Source organism: Helianthus annuus, chromosome 16, assembly GCF_002127325.2.
Source record: "Helianthus annuus cultivar XRQ/B chromosome 16, HanXRQr2.0-SUNRISE, whole genome shotgun sequence".
Classification (NCBI taxonomy): Eukaryota; Viridiplantae; Streptophyta; class Magnoliopsida; order Asterales; family Asteraceae; genus Helianthus; species Helianthus annuus.
In genome coordinates, this window is record NC_035448.2 from 161003237 (window position 1) to 161028488 (window position 25252).

The 25252-nt window shown below is 39.7% G+C and overlaps 2 protein-coding genes across 2 annotated transcripts; both read right to left on the reverse strand.

The window, feature by feature from the left end:
- Positions 1-16559: 16559 nt before the first annotated feature.
- On the reverse strand, positions 16560-17204 carry LOC110919854. Its single transcript, XM_022164101.1, has one exon. It carries the CDS (start codon positions 17202-17204, stop codon positions 16560-16562), a length of 645 nt encoding a protein of 214 aa, XP_022019793.1.
- Positions 17205-19440: 2236 nt separating this feature from the next.
- On the reverse strand, positions 19441-20217 carry LOC110919855. Its single transcript, XM_022164103.1, has one exon. The coding sequence runs from the start codon at positions 20215-20217 to the stop codon at positions 19441-19443; it is 777 nt and encodes a 258-aa protein (XP_022019795.1).
- Between the last annotated feature and the right edge of the window lie 5035 nt (positions 20218-25252).

The following is a 25252-nucleotide window of genomic DNA, read 5'->3' on the forward strand; positions in this document are numbered from 1 at the left end:
GACAACGTGGTTACTGGTACGTTTTCAGTAAACGGTGTTATTGCTTCTATTTTATTTGATTCTGGTGCCGACTGGAGTTACGTGTCTTTAGAGTTTAGCTCTCAATTAGGGTTAAGTCCTACACCTCTTGTAATGAAACACATAGTAGAAATCGCAAATGGTAAAACAATCGAAGCTACACATGTTCTGTTTGGGTGTAAAATCGATCTTCTGGGTCAAGTCTTCGACATTGACTTGATTCCTATTACTCTTGGAAGCTTCGACGTGATTGTTGGTATGGACTGGTTGTCCAAGTATCAAGCGGAGATTCTCTGTAAGGAGAAGATCATACGTGTTCCCCTTCCCAGTGGGGAATTTCTATCAGTTCAGGGTCATCGCAGCGGGACCCCAGTCAGTATTGTTTCGGCAATGAAGGTCCAGAAGTATTTGCGTAAGGGCTATCCTGCTATATTAGCTCTTGTTACCGATTCATCGTCTGATGAAAGGAAGATCGAGGATCTTCCAGTTGTTCGGGAATATCCTGATGTATTTCCTGAGGAACTCCCTGGGTTACCTCCACATCGTCAGGTGGAATTCCAGATTGATCTCGCCCCAGCGGCAGCCCCAGTTGCTCGTGCTCCTTATCGTCTAGCGCCAGGAGAACTGCAGGAACTATCAAACCAACTCCAAGAGCTGTTGGATAGGGGTTTCATCCGACCTAGCTCTTCCCCCTGGGGAGCCCCAGTCTTATTTGTGAAGAAGAAGGATGGGTCCTTACGAATGTGTATAGATTATCGCGAGCTTAACAAGATGACAATTAAAAACCGTTACCCTTTGCCTCGTATTGACGACCTGTTTGACCAGTTACAGGGGTCGAGCTTTTACTCTAAGATCGACTTAAGGTCTGGTTATCATCAAGTGCGAGTCAGAGAGGAAGACGTCCCCAAAACCGCGTTTCGGACGCGATACGGTCACTATGAGTTTTTGGTTATGCCATTCGGGTTAACCAACGCACCAGCGGTCTTCATGGACCTCATGAACCGCGTGTGCAAGCCCTACCTTGATGACTTCGTGATCGTTTTTATCGACGACATTCTAATTTACTCCAAGAACAAGGAGGATCACGAACGACATCTACGCCTTATCCTAGAACTTCTGAGGAGGGAGCAGTTGTACGCAAAATTTTCGAAGTGCGACTTTTGGATACGGGAGGTACATTTTCTGGGGCATATAGTTAACGAGATGGGCATACATGTGGATCCTGCCAAGATTGACGCCATTAGAAATTGGGCGGCACCAAGGAACCCTTCGGAGGTGCGACAATTTCTCGGTCTAGCAGGGTATTATCGTCGTTTCATACAGAACTTCTCAAAGATTGCACAGCCACTCACCTCGTTAACACAGAAGAAAGTAGTTTACTCCTGGGGGACGAAGCAGGAGGATGCTTTTCAACTTTTGAAACAAAGGTTATGCAGCAGCCAGAAATACCCACATGGAAGTGGGAACAGATCGCTATGGATTTCGTTACTGGGTTACCGAGGACACAGGCTGGAAACGATACCATATGGGTGATTGTCGATCGACTGACGAAATCGGCGCACTTCCTAGCAATTAAGGAAACAGATAAATTTTCGCAACTCGCAGCAGTGTATCTTAAGGAGGTAGTTGCTAGGCACGGAGTGCCAACTTCTATCATCTCGGATCGAGATCCGCGTTTTACTTCTGAACTATGGCAGTCTATGCATAAATTGTTCGGTTCGAAACTCGACATGAGCACTGCTTACCACCCACAGACGGATGGTCAGAGTGAGCGCACCATTCAGACGCTTGAAGACATGTTGCGGGCATGTGTGATCGATTTTGGGAAAGGGTGGGAGAAACACTTGCCGTTAATAGAGTTCTCCTACAACAACAGCTACCACACAAGTATTCAGGCAGCCCCGTTCGAGGCGTTGTATGGGCGGAAATGTCGTTCTCCTCTCTGTTGGGCAGAAGTAGGTGACAGTCAACTCACAGGTCCTGAATTCATTCTGGAAGCTTCACAAAATATAGCTCGGATAAGGGATCGAATGGCAGCAGCGCGTGATCGCCAGAAGAGTTATGCTAACAAGCGTAGAAAGCCTTTGGAGTTCGAAGTTAATGATCGGGTTATGTTGAAAGTTTCACCGTGGAAGGGCGTTGTACGCTTCGGGAAGCGTGGCAAGCTTAATCCACGTTACGTTGGGCCATTCAAAATTCTAGAGCGAATCGGTAAGGTCGCTTACAGACTCGAGTTACCTGCGGAATTAGGTAATGTTCACGATGTGTTTCACGTTTCTCAACTAAAGAAGTGTCTGGTTGATGAGACGCTAGTTGTGCCATTCCAAGAGCTCAAGTTCGATGACAAGCTCCAATTTGTTGAAGAGCCTATTGAAATCATGGATCAGGAAGTCAAGGTGCGTAAACACAGTCGAATTCCGATTGTTAGGGTCCGTTGGAATTCAAGGCGTGGACCGGAGTTCACGTGGGAACGCGAGGATCAGATGAAACTAAAGTACCCTCACCTCTTTCCCAAAGACAAGGCAGAGTCAAGCAAAACTAGTGAATCTCGGGACGAGATTCCTCTTCAAGTTGGGGATGATGTGACACCTGAGCAAAATCTGCAACAATCTTGATTTCTCGCTTCACTCCCCTGTGGTTACTTGTCAAATTTCGGGACGAAATTTCTTTCAAGTTGGGGATGATGTGACAACTTGAAGTTTCAAGGTTAGTATATCTTCGGTTTTGTAACTTCTCCGTTCTTGTTCTGATTTATCTATTCGATCCGTGACTTTGTTAAACGTGCTAACATATTTAGTAGTTGTGCATTGTGTGTGTGTTTGTTTGATTAAGAAACGGCACGCGTAGCATACTTGAGCGAACTCGACCCAAGCATAACGTGTAACGCCAATCAATAACTGTTGGACTAGGCCCAAATACTAATCCATATTTCTGTGTCAACCGGCCCAAATCATTGTTTTATTTAGTAAGCATGACCGGCCCACTTAGCTAGATTTTGGCCTTATAATGCAATTGTACGTATCTATTCTTTTGTCTCACGATTGCAACACAACAACCCTAATCCCCTACGTACGACGACAGTGAGATAACCCCCCCCCCCCTCTTCGAAGCAGTTGGCTATCGGATCAGAATTTGTGTAAAACGTTTGTGTTTTTGCTAAATGGTTACTCATTGATCCTGTTGTTATGATTCGGCTTAGTGTGCATGATTACTATTTGTGGCCATAGGTAATTTATGATAACTAGCTTATGGAATATGGTAAACTGTTAGTGTGCACGTTGTTAGATGTGATGCGATAGACGATTTGTTGATTGAATGGTGTGTGATAATCCTGTTACGATGTGCATGTTAAGGGTATTAAATCCTAATTTCTTGTGTGAACTATACGTATATTAAGATTGATGTAAATAAAGAGTGATTCTTTATGATACTTGATTGGTGGGAAACAGAGGGTAAGAAAATCAATAAACGTGGGCGGTATGTATTGGTCTTGCTTAGAATGTGAACTAGGAATAAAAAAAAAAAAAAAGAAAAGCGAGTAGATGTTGCAGGTAAGGTTGTGATTTGGTAGGATTAACAGGTGTTGGGTTGGGCCGCACAAAATGAAATTCCCACATGTCAATTAGTCTATTAATTTGGGCCACACACATTATTATTATGTAAATTGGGCTGCTTCACATAAGAAGGAAATGATCTAACTGTTGGGGTTCGGAAAGAACATAACTGGGCCGAGAACGAAAGCAGTGAACACACCTGGGTCACGGGCCAGGATAGGTTGGGCTGAATGTGATAGACCGAACATGTGCATAGGTACGGGTTACACATGTTATACGCTTGGGTTTGGGTAATTGTAACAGATCGAACATGTGGTGTTGAGAACCACTTGATGTTGGGCCGGCATGGCAGTGGGCCGCCCCACAAGAAGGATGGATCCAATTAAGAGTGGACCGAATTGCCTTGTGAGCTCACAATAGTAATATGATGGTTATAGGGTGAAAGGTGAACTAAATCATGTATGCTATGAAAATGGTTATATGAGTTGGATGTGAGTAGTTGAAATGTGTTGAGGAATGTTTGTGATATAATGTGTGTAGCAGTATAATGACATGAATTGATGAATGTTTTTCGCGAGACATGAACACTATTGATTGACTGATATCACTTGCACAATCTGTTTAATACTGATGCACCGTTTGTTGAATATACGTGAAACAATACGCACTAAGCTTGTATGCGAACTGACTGTTATGTGCAACTATCAATAGGATCCGATTGATCATTTCTGTTAAACGAGTACTTAACCTACCGAGCAAATCTAAGGTGAGTTCACTACATTCGAGCATGCGTCCCAGTGGTTGGGGACAGTCAGTGGGTATCCCATGGGGGGGATAAGTCTTTGGGTAAAAACGGGTATATTGGTTAATATTCTCACCTATCATCTTTTGTAAGTCCCTCATCGGGTATTAGTTAGTAGCGCTACTTAGGTTTGGCACCCTCACCCCGTGCCTGTAGAGGACGGAGGTGAACTAATGACCCAGTCTGGCCCAGTACTAGATAGGAGTACGTGGGAAGGGCAGTCCGTGAGCCGTCCGTGTTTGGAAATGAGATATTAACAATATTACTTGCATTGGGTATTAAACTGTTTTACATACACCGGGTAACAAACGTTTTCTAAAACTGTGAACTCGCCAGCTTTGTGTGATACGTGTGTTACATGCTCGCAGGTCCTTAGGTACTTTGAAAGCAGGAACTTGCTGGCTGGAGGGCGCGAGTGGTCATGGTTGCTCGAGGGATATATTATCAGACTTTTATTTACTATGTTTGTTTGGATAACGTTTATATTACGCTACATTAACGCTTCCGCTAAACGTATGGTTTTGAATAACGTATGTTGGGATTTTAGTATCTTTAAATAACGAAGTTTTATTTCAAACTTGTGATTCAATGTAATTGGTGGCTCATTGCTAGTCGTCACACGCCTAACAGGGACACTCCCTAGGTGGTAATTTTGGGGGTGTGACACAGTCGTTGGAGTTCTGTCTCGGGGGGAGGGTATAGCTAATGTAAATTTGGGTTATTATACTAACGCGTGTGCATTGTTTAAATTAATAGATTATAACCAGGAAGTCACAAGGAAATACCTAAATTAGCAATGTGAGTAATTCCTCTTTTCACAAAATGTTTTCACAAAACCTCAAATGTTTTAAATCACAATTCAGTGATTGGGTATTTGTATTCTACAATTATCGTCGGTATCTTGGGGTTTTGTATACATAACCTGTTACTACACTGTGAGTAGTAACAATACCACAAGTCAGGATTGACAGTACCGTGGGTGGTAATTAAAGTAGATATAAACAAATGTAATTGTTGGATTGCCCTCAATGCTATAAAATGATAAAACCTCTTTTGATTAACCTGGGATTTACTCGCCAGTATTTCTTACTGATAAAATGTTTTTAAACGCGTTTCAGGTAACAAAATGTGAGCGCCAAATAGAAGCCAGCTGGAGAGCACTGAAGGCTTGGAAAAGTGGCTATAAAAGTTACCGAAATAAAGAAGAAGTTTTATTTAAATAAATTAGGGTTTATCCCTAAAAACATGTTTGTAATGGAAACTTGGGTTTTTTTCCCATGTATTTATTATTATAAAAATGTAGTGTTTTACTCTGATAAAATATTTCCTAACTACGGTCCTGATGAAATTTCCGCTGCTAAATAAATACCGATACCACCAGCTCTGCGAGCTCGCGGCCGCTCACCTCCTGGGGCAGGGGTCGGCGGTTGCGACCACCTTGGTGTTGTGCGATGAAGAAGGAAGAAGAGGATGGGACAATTATATGGCAAAAGAACAGATTGAACAGATTAATTAAACATCGCTATTGTTGAATCGTTGGGGATGCGTCGATGATATGCAAAAACAAAAAACGAAACTTCATTAACAAAAATCCTAAAGAACGCAATAACATATAATAGATTAACAATATCGTTTCAAATAGTTTAGCACTATGTGATGGATAAAATCAAATCAATGAAAACATTTGATAAAAACAAACCTTAGTCTGAACAAATCAATGTAATAAATATGAGGGTCAAAAGCCCTAACTGAAAGTAATTTGTAAAAAAAATGAAATCTAAATAAAAATAAATCCTAATCAAATTGATGTTGAGCAGTTCATAGTCTAGGATGTTATTTACGGGTCAAAAAGATTAGTAATAGGTTTAGAATGAGATATTTATAAGTGAAACGGGTCTGCAAAGTGATATACAGAAACTTACTTGCTACAAACATCCCATTTTCCGTACTCCAACCAAACGCGCATGCAGCGCTCTAGGACATCGTGTCGGTTAAGATAGTTAACGGTTTCATCTTCCACACAAACATCGACCCTCTCGGTTACTTGCTGCAAACACAACATAACATCAAGACTTTTATAATGCTCTATATGGGTGTCTACATTTTTTAAGAATCAAGTGGCCATTTTTCTATGAAAAAAAAAACATTTTTTTAATTGTGTTATTGATATTTGTTAGTAAACAATATGTACCTGAGGAACAATGATCTTGGACTGTGAGAGCACCGACAGAATACAAACATCAAGAGTGACATCATATTTGTCCACGAATCTACTGGTTTCGCGGCTTACTTCACTACAAACTTTTGCGCATATTGGAGAGACCGAATCTCTATAATATTCACTCACATAGCGCAAATAATTACATGCAGAAGTGAGCAATTTGTATGTCGAATCCGATATAAGACCATGAGACCAAAAAAACTTGGCCCGCGAGTTTAAATCAGTTGCATACTCCAAAATTGGATTTCCTAACTGCATTTTGACATTAAGAAAGAAAAATATAACATGCATTAGAATTAGGGCCAACCCAAGCCCAAGTATTTTGAGGCTTGGGCTTTAGGCCTCCAACTTGAAAAAAAATTATATATGACATTTGGGTTGGGCTGAACTTATCTTTACACATATAAAAAATATATAAAATTACAAAAAATTAAGTTAAATTCGCCAACAATAAACCTTTTAGTTTATTTTGCCGGTCCCAAGCCCGGGTAAAAGAGGTTTTTTTCTCAAATAGTGTTTTTTTTTTTTTTTGGAAAAAGACCTTGAGTTTTTGAATTTGCTTTACGCCACCAAAATGGTTGAGCCGGCCGAATGAGTAGACTTTGTAAAGTCAACCTCAGTACATTGTGGTTGTATAATTAACATGAGTATCCTGATCATACTCCAAAACTGGATTTCTTAGCTGCATTTTGACATTAACACAGAAAAACAAAGTGAATTTGACTTTATAAAGTCAAATATTGTACTTTAAGTTGTAACACAATTTAATTAGGCTGATTAATTCTATAAAGTTTGAAGTACAAATTGAGCAATATTTATAAATTAAAAAGGCCAAACCTTTCATTTTAATGGAATAAAGAAAATTGCGGCCTTTTTGTTCTTCCTATTATTACTCAACAATAATTTATTTTTTATAAAAGGAATTAGTAGGTTGTATGCTTAAAAACATTCTACACGAGACTTTCAACCCATAGAATCAACATACATGTCTACAAGTAAATGATATCCAACCTTTTACCCAACCTGACCCCAAACCCTTTGTGCCAACTGCTAATGGTTCTAATAAACAAACATGTTGCCTGGCCATGGTAAAATAAGGCTACCTACCAGATTATTTATTGTATATTTGAAATTTATATAAGATAACACGAAGCAGTTCACTAACGATGAAGATGCGTTCTTGTAAAATTTTAAAGAAATTAATTAATAAATTAATAGAAAAAAGCACATATGTTGCATCAACCATCAGATTACTTCCAACTACTTACATGAAAATAAAATTAAATAATCATAAAGCCGTAAAATTTGATGGTCATTTGCGATTTAATTCAGTCAATAGAGATTCACATCAAAACCAGTGCCGAATATTCCATAAATATAGTAAATTATACATTAACACATCCTTAAACATAACAAACCATGGGTCAACAAACCTGTTCTCTTGAAAATCTATTTGTTTAAAAACCACTAACTAAAATCAACTGAATAGAAATAAAGCCATATTAGTGATTTTGATTACAAGTCAATCTGTGAAACCAGTTAAAAGCAAGAATAGATTTCAGTAATTTGACCTTCCAAAAACCAAAAAATTCGTCATTTGGAAAGACTGCTCGTTTTGCCAGCAACATGAAACAATTTGAATACATTGTTGGTTTCAGAAGCGTTATGAGCACTCTCACTTTTCACACTCACAAGAACAAAAGTATCAAACACAAAGAAACTGGCAGAACTCTCATCATTCTCATTCATCACCAAAGACACTATTTAAAAGGGAAATACAGACATACGACTCGAACATGCGGAGAAACTGAAAACAACTAACAGTAAACAAACAAATGAAAAACAAGACTCACTCACGTGCATAAACCCATGCAAACATCCCCATGTATACCATATTTGAATTATCTCAACATACATACATACAAGTTACGACCGTATAATGGCATCAAAATTACCTTTATTTGTGCCTTTTGTTTTCCCTTCTTTCTTGTGGATCCGATCAAGAACCGACATCACGAAAGATTTTCTGAAAGCCGCCACCAACTGCAACAAAAACATTGATTCGATTAATTAACATATTAATAGATACAATTAGTACCAAAACGACAATCCAAACATCCTCACAGTAGAAGCAAAGAACATATCTATATTAACATTAATCAATAAAATACATAAATCGAAACAATATAGCAATATTGGTGTATTATATTCGTAAACGAAAGTCATATTAAGCTAATCCATTTAATCTCGAAAGTCAAATTATCTCATGTTGACTTTTAACGACTGAAGCAACATCAAAATTCATTCAAAGTCACACAATACAACCACCTGGTACCTCCTTTAATGGGTGTGATTGTTGGGAGACTAACCCACAACCGTCGAAGATAAGGACATCAACTTGAAACGTAAATGTTTTATAATAAATTCTCAGGTCTTACCATATACCAACCAGTGGCGGACCCAGGAATTTTTTCATGGAGGTGCGGAAATTTTTTTAAAATTTTAGGCGTCTAGATATATACATAAAAATACCGGTTCGGGTCGGGTCATGTAAAAAAAGAACATCAAACTTAAATTTATATAATCATCAAAAACACGTCAAACATTGTTACAAACATATTTAAAAAGTCGCCCTACGGGTTTTCATTTTTTAAAATCTATCCAAAACATTATCTAGAGGTACTTTCTTAAAGATTTTATTTAATCAACAATCGGAAGATGATCCAAAATAAACATTTTATTATTAAATATTAAATTTAACATTTAATAATGAAATCAAGTTGAACATATAAATCAACAGCAACCTTTTTCTAATATTTAATCAACAATCCAGTAACTTCTTTATAATATTTAATAATAAAATGAACCCTATAAATCTATTTTCCTAATTTCCTACAATTGCCATTTGCCGTAACTTTACAACAGCAACCTTATCAACATTCAACAACCCTATCAAAAACCTTATCAAAACTCTTCAAAAATAAAATCAAGGAGTGGTACCTGGTCAGTTAGTTGCACTCTGTCTACGGCGACTCGGCGAGATTTGTGGCTGATCGATCGAAGCCTGTCTGCAGGTTGATCCTTCTTCTATTTCTTGGTCGCTGCAGCAGAGAGGGGAGGGCGGGAGAGATGAAAGGTCGATTGGCCGATTGGGTTTATTTGGGTAATTGGGTTATGTTTTGTTAATTGATTTTGTTATTTGGGTTGGGTTTTACCATAAACTTATTCAATTGGACTTGATGTTGGGTTATAGGAATACAAGTTTTATTTAAAGAGATTAGTGGGCTAACTTGTTTACATAATTGGGTCGGGTTTAAATCCGTGTTCACAATTTTTTTATATAAATTCCTAACATTTTTTCTGAGGGGTGCGGTCAGAATTTTCCAAGGGGTGCGGTCGAAATTTTCCAAGGGGTGCAGTCGGGATTTTTTCGCGAAAAATAACACTAAATTTTTTTCCCAGGGGTGCGGCCGCCCACCCACGGGCTAAGGTAGGTCCGCCCCTGATACCAACACATGTCTTTATTTATAAGTAACTTACTGTGGGTTCTTTCTTTTGGGATTTATTCTCCTCATCTTCAACAACTGCTGGTGTTTTTGTTTCACCATCAACTGCTGGTGTGCTGGTGTTGGTGAAGAAGAGAGGTTGGGTTTCTTGAAGGAACCATCTTTTTGCACCAGTTGAAAGAATTGCTTCAAACCTTAAAATCAGATCTCATGAATCTAACTCTAGAATAATGAAGATCATAAAACCTTAAAACACATATGTAGGGTTTGGATTTACCTTTATCAGATCCTCAGAAAACCGATTAGAGTTTTCGACAAACCTACGAGTATCATACTATAACCAATTGAAAGAAGTTGAAGGTTACCTAAAATCGAGTTCGATTGCAAGTTACCTTGAAGCCGTCTTCAATTGATAATAGGATTTATCTTTATCAATCGTGTTTAATGTTGTTTCATCATCAATCAGCAGCAAGATTGTTTCATCAGAGGCGTCTCTATTAGGGTTTCAAAGAGAATATGGAAATGTGAAGAAAGAATGTGTGAATAAAACAAATAAACAGGTCTGATCTGGGGAAATATTGAATTTGAATTTTGAATGAGAAAAGTTGTTTGAGGAAAGGTGGAATGACAAAGAGAGGTTCTGAGTTTGAATCAGATGAGCTGAATTGAGAAGGGTTTGACTTTAGGTTTTCTAAAAAAAATAAAAATCTGAGAAAATGACAAACAGGATTAAAAAAAAGAAAAAATATGAGAAAATGACACATAGGAGAGCGATAAGGGGGTGGCTTGTGGTGTTGACAACTCAGCACATTCACATTTGATTTATTATATTAGAAAGATTAAGAACCGAAATTAAAGTTGCACCATTACTCCCAATTGAGCGATAATGTCTTTGCTCGATTCTTAAACCATAAATATCCACGGGATCTCACCCCATCCAAAATGTCTCCAATAGTCAACCTCTTAGATTTGAATACAACTTCGTTCCTATTTTTCCAGATTATCGAGCAAGATAACAGAATTATCGACTTGACAACATCTCTTTTAACCTCTGATCCGCCTAAGGTTCTGTGAACATTGAGCAGGTCTTGCAAGGCAAAAGCGTATATTTGGGGAATATGACACTAGATGGAGATCATTTGCCATAGAACACTCGTTACATAACAAGAAATCATAAGGTGTTCTAATGACTCGTCTGCCTCACCACATAATGGACATGTCAGTGAATTAACCTGAATGGACCGTTTTATCAGTTCTATTTTGGTTGGGAGTCTGTTACGAGGGAGGCGCTAGCAAAAAAATATTTATTTTCTTTGGCAGCCACTTATTCCAAGAGAAAAGATAATCATCTGGAGGTTCACTCGGGGGAGCCCTGAGATGTCTGAGCAATTTCACTGAGTAGGGGCCATCTTTACTCGCCTGCCAAGTCCAAACATCCATGTTTCCATTAAGACTAAAGGAACCGATTAAACTAATGCAATCTTACAATTCAGACAATTCGCTTTGCGTGGAGGGCAACCTGCTCCAAGACCAACGAATGGACCCAGAACTGTTGAAAGCTGACAACCGATCACTCACCAGACATAGTTTTGATTGTTCCATCGTAGGAAATAAATCTTTTAGACATGCTGAACCAGTCCAAAAATAAACCTAGAATCAAACTGAAGTGCTGTCTCCTGGCACACCTTTTATTATATTACTGAGAAAAATATTCCGGATTTTAGCTCGCATTGAATTATGTTAATATTGTTCCATACTCCAGTTCGACCAACTTTCTGGGCTTAGTAACCTTAAGCATGCCCCTGCTCCATCCTCGTTGGATGCGCCGTCTGTGTACAACAGCCACGACTCTTCAGGATATTGCTTTTCTGCTTTCTCCATTGTTTTGCATTCTCGATCCTTGTCGTCAGGTACTTCTGTAAGAAAGTCGGCTAGTACCTGTCCTTTAATTGTCGGTCTTGGTTTGAAAACCACATTAGGACCTCCTAGTTCGATGGCCCACTTCGCCAGCCTGCCTGAAATTTCTGGTCTAGCTAGGATATTGCCAATATTGTAGTTCGTCAAAACGTGGATGACATGATTGGCAAAATATCTACGTAGTCTTCTGGATGCATGGATAAGTGCTAGAACTAGCTTTTCCATGATAGAATATCTGGTTTCTGGATCGTTCAAAGTGCGATTGACGTAGTATACTGGTGTCTGCACACCTTGTCGATCAACCAAAACAATTGCCCCAACCGCCTCCTCTGATGCTGACAAATACATGACCAACGGCTCATCTTTTATTGGGGCTGTTAATGTGGGCAAGCGTATCAAGCAGTCCTTCATTTCTCTGAATGCAAGTTCTGCTTCCGGAGTCCACAAGAATTGATTTTTCTTCACACAGTTACGGAGAGTTTTGGTAAACGGGAATTGTTTCTTCTCTGACCCCCTTGAATCATATGTGTTTCCAGCTTTCGAAGTTTCTTGTTATCTGGACCCTCCTCTCTTCTTTGGATCTGACAATTATCTCTTTTCCCCTTTGATCAGATGGGTGAGTTTGCCACTTTTCAACGCCCGTTCTATCTCTTGTCTTAAACTAATATAGTCATCTGTCAGATGACCTGTATCTTTGTGAAATTCACAGAAAAGGATTGGGTCTTGCCCACTTTTGTTGCGCATCTGTAACGGGGCTTTGAATTGATGGTTTTCAGTTAACAAGACTTCAGAAGGGGTTTTGTGAGAGGTGTCCATTGTTTTTCTTTGTTTTCTTTCTTAACCTCTTTGCGATAGCTGATTTGGTTGATAGTCGCGCGCTCGTCTTCAGCTGGTGGGCTTCCACCTCGTACTACCGGGAAAACAACTTTCCTCTCGCGCCAGGAGTCATCCTGGGCGTGCTTGTTATATTTTTTTCTGGGTCTTCTCTAACCCCCTTGAATCATATGTGTTTCCAGCATTCGAAGTTTCTTATTGTTTGGACCCTCCTCTCTTCTTTGGATCTGACGATTATCTCTTTTCCCCCTTTTATCAGATGTGTGAGTTTGCCACTTTTCAACGCCCGTTCTATCTCTTGTCTTAAACTAATACAGTCATCTGTCAGATGACCTATATCTTTGTGAAATTCACAGAAAAGGTTTGGGTCTTGCCCACTTTTGTTGCGCATCTGTAACGGGGCTTTGAATTGATGGTTTTCAGTTAACAAGACTTCAGAAGGGGTTTTTGTGAGAGGTGTCCATTGTTTTTTTTTTGTTTTTTTTTTCTTTCTTAACCTCTTTGCGATAGCTGATTTGGTTGATAGTCGCGCGCTCGTCTTCAGCTGGTGGGCTTCCACCTCGTACTACCGGGAAAATGACTTGCCTCTCACGCCGGGAGTCATCCTGGGCGTGCTTGTTGTAATTTTTTCTGGGTCTTCTCTGATCCCCTTGAATCATATGTGTTTACAGCTTTCGAAGTTTGTTGTTATCTGGACCCTCCTCTCTTCTTTGGATCTGATGATTATCTCTTTCCCCCTTTGATCAGATGGGTGAGTTTACCACTTTTCAACGCCCGTTCTATCTCTTGCCTTAAACTAATACAGTCATCTGTCAGATGACCTGTATCTTTGTGAAATTCACAGAAAAGGTTTGGGTCTTGCCCACTTTTGTTGTGCATCTGTAATGGGGCTTTGAATTGATGGTTTTCAGTTAACAAGACTTCAGAAGGGGTTTTTGTGAGAGGTGTCCATTGTTTTTTTTTTCTTTCTTAACCTCTTTGCGATAGCTGATTTGGTTGATAGTCGCGCGCTCATCTTCAGCTGGTGGGCTTCTTTCCTTATAGCCAGATGCCTTCCAGGGTTGACCCTTCCCCTTCTTATTGCGTCTATAGTTGGCATGCTGGCTATAACTATACTAACGGCTGTCATCGCAGGTCAGCTGTTTGTCGGTTCTAGCAATGGTTTTCGCTGCTTCGATGAAGGTATCCCAGTCTTTGGGACCTCCATCTCTGCCCTTGACTCTCTTGATTAATTCGTCACACTTGACAACTCACATGAAATGTGCGCGCATCATTCTTTCCCCAACATCTCCTATTTCCAAACATTCTTTGTTGTATCTAGTGATAAAGTCTTCGATGCTTTCGTGATCTTTTCTCCAGATATTTAAATAATCCGCAGGGTCTCTGGTATGTCTGCACTGTTGGGAGAAGTGTGCCAGAAACTTGTTTTGAAAGTCCATCCAATACTTGATCCTTCCCTCTGGCAAGCTATCAAACCATGCGCGTGCTGCGCCGACGAAGGTTTGTACAAAAAAATGGCACTAAGTTGGCAATGACCAACCACCTACTACTCCTGCGCCCGTGAAGACTTGAAGGTGATCATCGGGATCTGTAAGGCCATTATACTTACCTACATTGTGTGGCAGCTTTGTCTTGTCTAGTGGGGCCACGACAATTTCTCTGATGAACTTCCATTTCTCAGCTATGCCCTCTAGACGATAACTTAGAGTGAAGTCATGTTCACCGCTTGGAATGTATCTCGCACGTGCACGGGGCCTGTATGCTTCGTGGTTCGGTGGTAGTCTTCTAAAAATGGAGCTTTCTTCTTGCTTATAAGTTGAGTCATCTTCTTCATTGTGACTCTCCCATTCGTTATTGATGTTGCGTGGGCCTAAGCGAGTGTGTAGCGGATGTTTCCTCTGTTGGTAAGTGTACTGCTCATAATTGCTTTCTGTCTCACCATAGGTGTCGTGTGTGTCGTGCACGCTTTGTCTCCTGATGGTGGATGATTTTTCATGTTGCTGGTTCCGCGCATGCGCCTGTTCTGGAATTTGGGTGTTTGGTGGCCTTTGAGATGGAGTAACAAAAGAGGATGGAGCAGCTTGTGCCTGGAGCAATGCTTGTTGTGCGCTCAACTGCGCATAGACCATGTTTAGTGATGTTGTCTGTTTGGCGTACCAGGAAGCCAGAGTTTCTCCTTCAGGTAGCCCTAATATAGCTGAGAAGTTTAGCTAAGCCTGAGCCGATGGTGCTGAAGGACCTGCACCATGGTTTGGCGTTTGAACTCCTGGAGTTGTTTGGTTGGTGACTCTAGGGGCTGTTTGGTTGATAGCTCCAGATGTAGCTTGGTTGATAACTCTGAAAGAACTTCCAAAGAAATCAGGAATTTCATTGTTCCCTGGTTCTTCTCTAACGGTCCCGTTCCTTTGGTGCCCTTGGACGTGAACGGTGCCCATCGGCAACACAAAAGAAGAGCTTTCTCCGTCTACGTGAAGAGAAAGGTTTTGTTCAGCCATTCAGAGAGTGTTTTTGAAAGAGAAAAGAGATGAAAATGGTTGCAAAAGATGCGGTGGGCGCCAATGATGAAACACTGGTTAACACTAGGCTAACCAGCTGAGTCGTCTTGTGAATAAGGGTTCAATCTTTTCCTCCACTCGCTAACTGCTGGATTCCTGCAAAACAGAACACCGGTGACTCGCCACAAGGAGGGGAATAGGGGGGGTTCTCCTTGTGACCACCCTCCAGCGTGAGATAAGTACTGTTCTGAGTAGAATAGTGTGTGTTGTAGGTGAAATAGGGAGAAAGAGGGAGAAGTGGATGGCGTGACGCGTCTCTATTCGTCCAGTTAGGAGAATTCTAACAGTGGTTGTCAGCCTGTCCTAGGAATATCTTGCAGGTCCAGCTGGCGTCCATCTATTGGTGACACGTGTTGTTCTTCTTGTCTGGGAGAGCATCTTTGGTGTCACCTGCGATTCCTTCCAGAAGCTTCTAGATGTGATTTGCTGATGTAGACGCCATGCTGGGTAAAAGTGGTGTGGTCCCTGCCATATGTGCATGGACTTGGGACCATACCTCTTCACCACTCAAATAAGAGCAAGTGGTTGGAGAACTAATCTACCAGTGCGCTTTGATTGAGTTGTTCACAAAGATTCCTAATTCGTGGTCGCGTTTCAATGAACCATTCGGGATATTTCCATCAAGTTTTGTTTTAATGAACCATCCGTGAAGATTTCTAGTAATCTTGTTAAGAGTTAAATCGCATCCCACTAAGCAAACTTTTTGCTTGCTCCTTATAATCATCTCATAACAACTAGAACTCTTTGTACGTGCACGGTCGATGTTGGTGTCTGCAGCCACGACCTGGTAGTTTGCCTAATGATTTAGCGTGTTGGTTCTATCTCTAGTGATAGGCTGCTTGGTGGTGAGGAGAAAGTGTTGATTATTTCACCTTCGTAATATTCTCCGCATAATTGTTTCCTTAACTTTCTATATACACGCATTCAATGCGTGGAACTTTTGAGTTCGGTAGTTAGCAATTAAGCACACATTTGTTGTATTGGAATTATTGAGAGAAAATACCTAGGATTTACCCTAAATGATTAAATAATACTTTTTTTTGAACGGCCAACAAAAATTATTTCATTCCAACTAGCAAGATGCTAGACACCACATTTACAAGTTACATCACCAAATACATCAATATAATAGCACCACCAAGACTTACAGATCTACATTACCAAGTTAAAACTACACCCCTCACCCCAAGACCAATGAGAGGACTTCGACCGATTCTTAACCCAGTGATATGACATCGATTTTGATTCTTCCACTACCTTCGATACACTCGGATTAGCTTCTCCAAATAAAACTTCATTTCTCATCTTCCATAGACTCCAAATAACAACATGAGAGATAGCACCGAATACTTTCTTTTTCTTTTTACTACCTGGAAGAAACATATGAGCATCTAGAATATCCCTAAGGCTGAAAGCAATCACAGGAGGGGATTTGCACCATTGCGCCATAACCAACCAAACCGATTGAGCGAATTGGCATGATACAAACAGGTGCTCACTGGTCTCTTCGTAATCGCCACAGAGAACGCAACTGGTGTCACCGATATTCACACTCCTAGCCGTCAACGCCACCCTTGTCGGTAGCCGCTCCAAAAGTGCTCTCCAAGGGACAATTCCAACTTTTTTAGGGACATAACTATTCCAAACGAACTGATACTCCGGGACAGCCCTTCCAATCAATTCCGCTATTCGTTTAATACTAGCCACGGTGAAGTTTTCAGAATTATCATGCCCCCAAACCCACCTATCCGGGCCATGATATGGGCTGTAATCACATAACATGAGATAAAGGGCCATTAGTTCATTCATTTCTCCTTCGGCTGAGACAGGACGCTTCCAGCTCCAATGCAGATAGACACAATCAGGCCCCCATGATACTCGATCCGAGACATGACAAAGTTTATCGATTTCAAGAGCGAAAAGAAGCAGAAACTCACAGAATTATGGCTTATTCCCAACCCAAAAATCCAGCCAGAATGACGTCTTCGAACTACATCCGATTTTACACCAAATTGAATCTGAAAGGTAAATACCGACTCGATCCAGATGTGTTTGAATGCCAACTATCTGTTTCCAAGGGCCGGCCACAGACACCTTTGCCGGGATTGATGACCAAGAACTATTATTATGATAAACCGCCCACACTACCCTCCTTCATAAACCTTCTTTATCCGTTTTAAACCTCCACCACCACTTCGACAACATAGCAAGATTAGCGTCCCGTAAAGATCCAAATCCTAGGCCGCCATATTTAGTAGGAGCGATAACTTTTTCCCATGCCAACCAACTCATGGGAGAATTGTCATCCGACCCGCCCCAAAAGAAAACTCTCCGCAACTGTTCTAAAATATCAATAACTTTTGTCGTAGCTTTATACAAGGAGAAAAAATACGTAGGTAACGCGTTCAAGACCGACTTGAGCAATGTGATTCTACCACCATATGAAAGATTTCTGGCTTTCCAAAGTGATAGCCGATTTTTAAAAACATATATGATCGGTTTCCAATTACGAATAAGGTTCATATTGGCCCCCACCACCAAACCCAAGTGCTTAAAAGGAAAAGTACCTTTTTTACAACCCATTGAGTCCGCCATTTGTTGCACCTCAAGCTCATCTATGCCAACCCCGAACAAGGAACACTTGGCGAGATTCACTTTCAAACCCGAAACCAAATGGAAACATCTCAATAATCTACGGAGATTTAGTACATTTTCACTCGACCATTCGCCTAGGAAAACCACATCGTCCGCATAAATTAGATGCGACAAAACCGGCCCATTAGACGTGCACCCCAAACCATTGAAAATACCTTCTGTCACGGCTTTCTTCATGATACCCGTAAGGGCCTCCATGGCTAAAACAAACAAGAACGGTGATAACGGGTCACCTTGGCGCAACCCACGGGAACACTCGAACTCCATGGTCGGTGACCCATTCACCGACACCGAAGCCCTAGAAGAAACAAGAGTCGCCATAATCCAACCTCTCCAACGTGCCGGAAAATTCATTTGAGACATAATCGAGTCCAAATAATTCCAATTTAGGGAATCATACGCTTTGTTTATATCTACCTTAAAGATCATTCCAGATTTCTTCGCTTTCTTCAACCAAGCTATAACTTCATTGAGGATTAAAGGTCCATCCGAAATATTTCTCCCAGCTAAGAAGGCTGATTGTCCTCTGACACAAGCCTCCCTATCACCTTTTTAAGCCGATTAACCAAAACCTTCGAGATTGCTTTATTCACTACTCCAATCAGACTAATAGGGCGAAAATTCGAAGGAGACAATGGGTCTTTAATTTTCGGGATAAGTGCAATAAATGATGACGAACAACACTTATTAATAGACCCATTAACATAAAATTCGTGGAATAACCTAATAAAATCACCATGTAAGAGATCCCAATTCTTCTTGATGAATTTAAAATTGAACCCATCCGGGCCTGGCGCCCGATCGCCTACACAACCCCAAATTGCTTCCTTAATTTCGGTTACTGAGAAAGGTTCCACTAGCATATCTGCTTCTGCTATCGAAACTGTTGCTAGATTCTGGCCAATAAAGCTAGGCCGAGAACTCATAGGCTCCACAAATTGTTTTGAGAAAAAATAAAAGAAAGCTTCTTTTATTATCACCGGGTTCGAATTCCACACACCATCAATCAGGAGACCATTGATACGATTATTACTTATATTTGAATTAATGGTATTGTGGAAGAAAGTAGAATTCTCATCACCATCAAGGGCCCACCTAGCTCTAGATTTCTGCCTTGCATCCAACTGTTTCCTTCGGTCCACATCCAAAACAATACTCATACATTCGGCTCTTTCATGAAGCTCTTCTTCCTCCAAAGCTCTTTCCTAAGCTAGCCGCTCCAGCATATTAATCCGTTTTTTGGTATCCAAATAAGCGTTGTCTGAATTCGCCCGGACGAATTTGAGCCATGCCTTGATTTGGTTTTTCAACCATCTTAGTTTAACTGATAGGGCCATATCCGCAGGCCCATTAAATACAAAGTTAGTGCACAAATGCTTTACGATCTCCATAAAATAAAACCTGGAATTTCCATCCATGAATTATAGCATCTGAACGGGATATGACCAAAGTCCGATGGAATAGTGGACAGAAGAATGGGCCTATGATCAGATACATCCCGATTAAGTGCTAAAACTGTCGCCATCGACCATCTTTCCAGGAACCCTAAACAAACCAGAAACCGATCCAACTTGCTTAATTTGTCCCCACGGTCCGAAATATACGTATATCTACCACCTCCCATTTGATACTCGCTCAGGCCCGTGGCCAAAATAAACTGATTAAAGGCCTCCGCATTAGACGCAATGAATTCAGAATTGAATCGCTCCATTTCATCTCTAACTTCATTAAAATCCCCCATGAAGACCCATAACCCTTGCAGAGAATTCTTTATAGTCACCAACCTATCCCAAATAGACCTTTTCACAGTGGCATCACTGGAAGCATAAACGTTCACCAAGTTGATACGAGTGCCAATCTGATTCAATGAGCCAGATAGAGCCAAAAAATAATGGTCCTTAATGACATTATCACAAGTAAAAATACCCGGGTTCCATAGACAAGCTAGACCCCCGGATCTGCCCTCTGCACTAACAACTTCCAGTTGATAAGCTGCTCTGCCCCGGTAACCGTTGAATATAAAATTAGACATATCGCCCAATTTTGTTTCTTGAATAGCAAGAAAATGAACTCCATAAGAAGTAATAATCCCCCTGATCCGATCGACTTTACGGGAATCCCGTACTCCCCTTAAATTTACTGATAAGATATTCATTGAAAACCAGTAAATGCACCTTCACTAATAATCAGTGATTCAGTTGCTTCTTCAAAACCTTGCAAATTAATGCCCACCTTCGACCCTATCACCGATGTTGCTTGGACTTCATCCCTAACAGAAAGGTTATCAGGATTGCTCTCCCTTGGATCCAGACAAAATTCCCCACCCGCAGTCGGGTCCCCTGTCGGTACTTCCTGATTCGAGTCATCGGATTGATGAGTTGTCTGATAATCGCCGCCAATAGGTTCACCATTCCTTGATCCAGTCTCCGATGTAGAGTGATTAAGGTCAATAGAGTTGTCTCCTGGGTTTGGATTTTGGTAAAATCCTCTAGCAGGTGGGCCCTACATTGAACCTGATGAGGGTGGGCTTCTATTAGCCCGGTTTCTCTTGCGAAGCCCAACAGTTGGAGTTGGGCCCTCCTGGTTTGAAGAATTTATATTTCCTACTCTTATATCAATCGTATGTTGGGGTCCACTATCCATCACATTAGCCGCCATATTAAATGCCTCATATCCGCCTTTATTATTATTATTATTATTATTATTATTATTATTATTATTATTATTATTATTATTATTATTATTATTATTATTATTATTATTATGGTCCATTGGGAAGTGTGAATTCCCATGCAGTACATGCACCGTCTCTTCATTGTCCAACGTACCTTTTGGCTGTGATTTTTCATTACCTGGTTCCAAGTTTGACATCGACGGTGAGCAGACAAAAACCTCCGGTACCGGAACTTCGGTGGCCGGTGATCTTATTTCACCTTCCTCTTCCTCATCAACCATATTCTGATCATCATTGGAGCAAGCGTTAGATCTAACTGGTGATGCATGACCCAAGTCCAAACCTTCCGAAGAATTATAATCATACAATTCAGGTTTCCACGCGGCTACCTCCTCAACCACCCATGCTACTAACCTTCTATTCTCCCAGTTCAATACCACAGTCTCCTCAATTCTCTTACCGAGGGGAACCAAAACCAAAACAGAACATTCTGAATTATCCGAATTCTGCCATGAAAAAGACGACTCCTGCACAACCCTGCCAAACAGTCCCCCAATTTGGTCAAAAACAGTGTTGTCCCTGAGCTGAATCGGCACACCTGAAATACGTAATGACACAATTCTTTCATTCGATATTTCCTCCCCTTTCCAAACATTGTATCGGCTGAAAACACCGGTCAAAACCTCTGTGAAATTGGTCATGACATCCTTAACCCTCCCAGGATCTCCAAGGGTTAATAACACGCTCAGGCCACCCACATAAGATAAACCGAAATTTCTCAACCCACTACTGCTGAGAATACTATTCAGATTGTTGAGGGTATAAAGATCCTTTACAACATCATAGATAGACCGATTAAAACAGTGCAAAGGATATGTGGAGCCTTTAGTGTTGATCGATAATACTTTAGCTCCAGAATAGGACTGTTGACCCTCCCTCTGAAAAAAGCTAGCATAAGATTTACCCGGCTGAACCTCTGCCCTACTGGAAGGTGCACCACCATTAACCCGGGGTTCCATATAAGATGATTCCTTAGGTTTCCAAATTTTTTCCCCTATAATTTTTGACGTGTAGATGAACTTTTTATGATTTTTATCGTATTTCGCCAAAGACACCGACACTTTTGCTTCAAATATCTTCACCTTATTCATGACTTCCAAGGTAGTTTCCACATTCTCGACACCCACATATCTAACGAACCCAAAACAGTTACCTCTTTTATCCTTTTTACGGGCTACATAAGCATCGGAAACATAACCAAACGGCTGAAAAGCCCTCCATAATATCATCTTGGTCGACCGGTCCGGCAAGTTTTGGACAATGAAAGTCATCTCTACTCCATTGCCACGGCTCTTCCTGTTCTTTTGATATTGCACCTCCGTCCAGGGACCATCACCACCATACTCTTCGCCTCCCCATCCGGTATCATATTCCATGAGACAGAAGGACCTGAGAGACCGATAGACTAGCCCCGACAGCGAATGGGAAATAGGAAAGAAGTGTTAGGGATAGGGTTCAAGCCAAAAAAGGCGACCACACACGCTAACACCGGCTTACCCACTCCGTCGAGCCAACCGGCAGTTAGAATATCAAAAGACAGTGAACGAAAAGGAGATAAACGACGGAAAGGAGAGGCAACCCCAGTTAGCGAATGGGAATGGGAGATAGGAGAGTAGAGATAGGGATAGAGGTCAAGCCAGTGAAGCGACCTTGCACTCTATCTCCGGCTGACCTACACCGTCGAGCCAACCGGCGGAATCCAAAAGGACATGGGAGGATGATTAAATAATACTAATTTAATAATTGCCGAATTACTAAGAATAACTAGATCCAATAGGAGATTAAGGTTTCTTACTCTAGTTTGGGAATACCTATAGTTTATGATCACTCTCTATAATCAAAAGTTAACTAATTACAAGACAAAATACGACACAATTAATATACATACATTACTGTGAAAACCAAACATGTTTGGTAAAATTCCTAATGGATAATGTATTAGTTTAATTATCAATTATTTATATATGAGTATCTACAAAAAGATGTTATGGGAAATAATTTGAATAGATTACAAATAAAAAATTCAGATTTTATTTAACTATTCAAATTTCATTATGCAAATTAAATAAAATGGATTTTGCAAATAATTGTTAAAGTTTTATAAAAATTTGATTAATCTAATTAAACAATTTCCATAATTTTATGTTATATTTTATAAATTAATACAAAGTTAAATATATAAAAGTTAAGAAAAGAGTTAATTACATAGTTAGTCCCTGTGTTTGCACAATATAACATACTTAGGTTACAATAGTTTAAAATAACCTTCTAGGGTATTAACTTTTCATTTGTAACATTTGGAGGTATTAACTTCTAGGGTATTAACATAGTTAGTCTCTGTGATTTGCACAAAATAACATACTTAGGTACTAATAGTTTAACAAACAATTAATGTTAATACCTCCAAACTTTACAAAATGAAAAGTTAATACCAAAAAGATGATTTTAAACTATTTGTACCTAAGACCATGCATAGTCGTTGGGGGTGAATAATGCCCCACCCTTGGGCGTTTTGCGCCATGTGGCAGCCCAGTCAGCAATGGGGCGTTTTTCTAAAATGAGTGTAATGGGGATATGGACATTATGTGAAAAGGGGTGTAAAGAATTAAAAAAAATAAAAAAAACCATGAAAAAATTGATTGGTTAAAGAAGAAAAGGGTTAGATGTGATTGGCCATCAAATGAGGCTTGGGCGTGCTTTTAAAAACGCATGGGAACCAAAAACCACAAAACACGCCAATGGGGGCGGCCTTGCCGGCGTTTTGGGGCGTGGAAGAGGGCAAAAACGCCCACAAAACTGTCCACTACGTATGGTCTAAGTATGTTACTTTGTGCAAACCATAGAGACTAACTATGTAATTAACTCTTTACAAAATGACGTATGTTTCATAAACCATAGATTAATTTATAAAAATAATTACACTTAAATAAACGATTTAATTTTATAAAAATCTGGATTTATTTTCTGACCAAATTATATTTACAAATAATATCAGAATTAAGAAAAATATTTTTTAATAAAATTTATAGACTATTTGATGGGATAAACAGAATATTAATTATATTTGACATCTAATAGGTTTTGAACCTAATTCCCAAACAGAAAACCTATGAACCCTAATTTGATGTTTGATCAAATTGAATAAATTGTGCACGTGTTAACACAATGTTGTTCCAAGACACTGGTTCAACAAGTATAACTAGGGTTTGTGTATTTGAATAATCGTATTCAGTAGTAATCATAATCATAGTTTGTCAAATTCTTGTTCTTTTACAATTATCGTTCTTGAGTACCAACAATTTAATATAGTATAAGCATTATATATGTAAAGTTTCGATCTTACTAACATGTTATTGAAATAAGGGGAATGCATAGTTTCATATTAGTGCATAGGCAATACCCAGTAGACTTATACCATCTTTTACATAAACAAAAATGCATTTATATCACTTGGTTGTGCTCATTAGGTAGTCATTCTTAGAGTTTAACTTGAGTCAACTGATGTATATCATATGGGTAAACATCCGTGGGTAAAAGGGCTTTATACGATCTTGTTGCTATGGCAATATTATTAGGTTCAGTGGGGTGGACTGAATCAAAGTAAGTAGACGATGTCCGAGTAGGGCAAGGAGTTGAGTTCGGAATGCAATGCGAATCATCTTTTACTGGACAACAAGGCCGAGCTTGATATTTCTTATAATCAGGTAATTTCTTTTTCTTAGTCGGGATTGGCAAGGAGGGAGACGTCACAGGGGCACCTACACATAAGTAAAGAGGCAAAATGAGTTTGTAGCCAAAACATAGTTGCTTTTCAATCTTGTGAGTGTCATAACTTTATTGCGATATAATGATGTTTATTATAACATAGCAATGCATTATTGAAAGGAAAACAAGAAAAAAACTAAATCATTTAATAATATTACAAATGGTTCTTTTTTAAATTTTTTTACTTTTTATGTACAACTTTGTATGCTACGTACATAAAAACCATTACACTAGTTTATTTATGTATTTTTAAATTTTAAACGTTTACCTATGTATATACATATATGTGTGTATAGTTGAGCGTTCAAGTGAGAATAAATTCTTGGTAATGTTAAAAGACGAGAAGTTTCAACCAATAAAAATGCTTCATTTTTCTTTATTTAATATTTGTGTTTAATGTTATTGTAAGAGTATATTGGTAAATTTACACAGATCATTAATCTGTAGTCTTTCCCAACACCATCTCTTAGGCGTTACCAAAGTAGTGTTGATGGAGATATTAACTGTTACACATTTTTTGGAGTTTTTTTTCAAAGTAATGTTGATGGAGAAAGTATTTACCATTTTGGTGTTCCTTAAAAACTATTTACCAAAATAGTGTTTTTTCATCTATTTTGTATTTACCTTTTCTTTTAACTAAAATATTAGACTTTTTTTTTCAATCAATCCATTTCCTTTTTGTCTTGTTTTT

Excerpts from the sequence above, each read along its gene's own strand:
- LOC110919854 (XM_022164101.1), bottom strand. The coding sequence starts at position 17,204 with ATGGCCCTTTATCTCATGTTATGTGATTACAGCCCATATCATGGCCCG.
- LOC110919855 (XM_022164103.1), bottom strand. The coding sequence starts at position 20,217 with ATGAATATCTTATCAGTAAATTTAAGGGGAGTACGGGATTCCCGTAAA.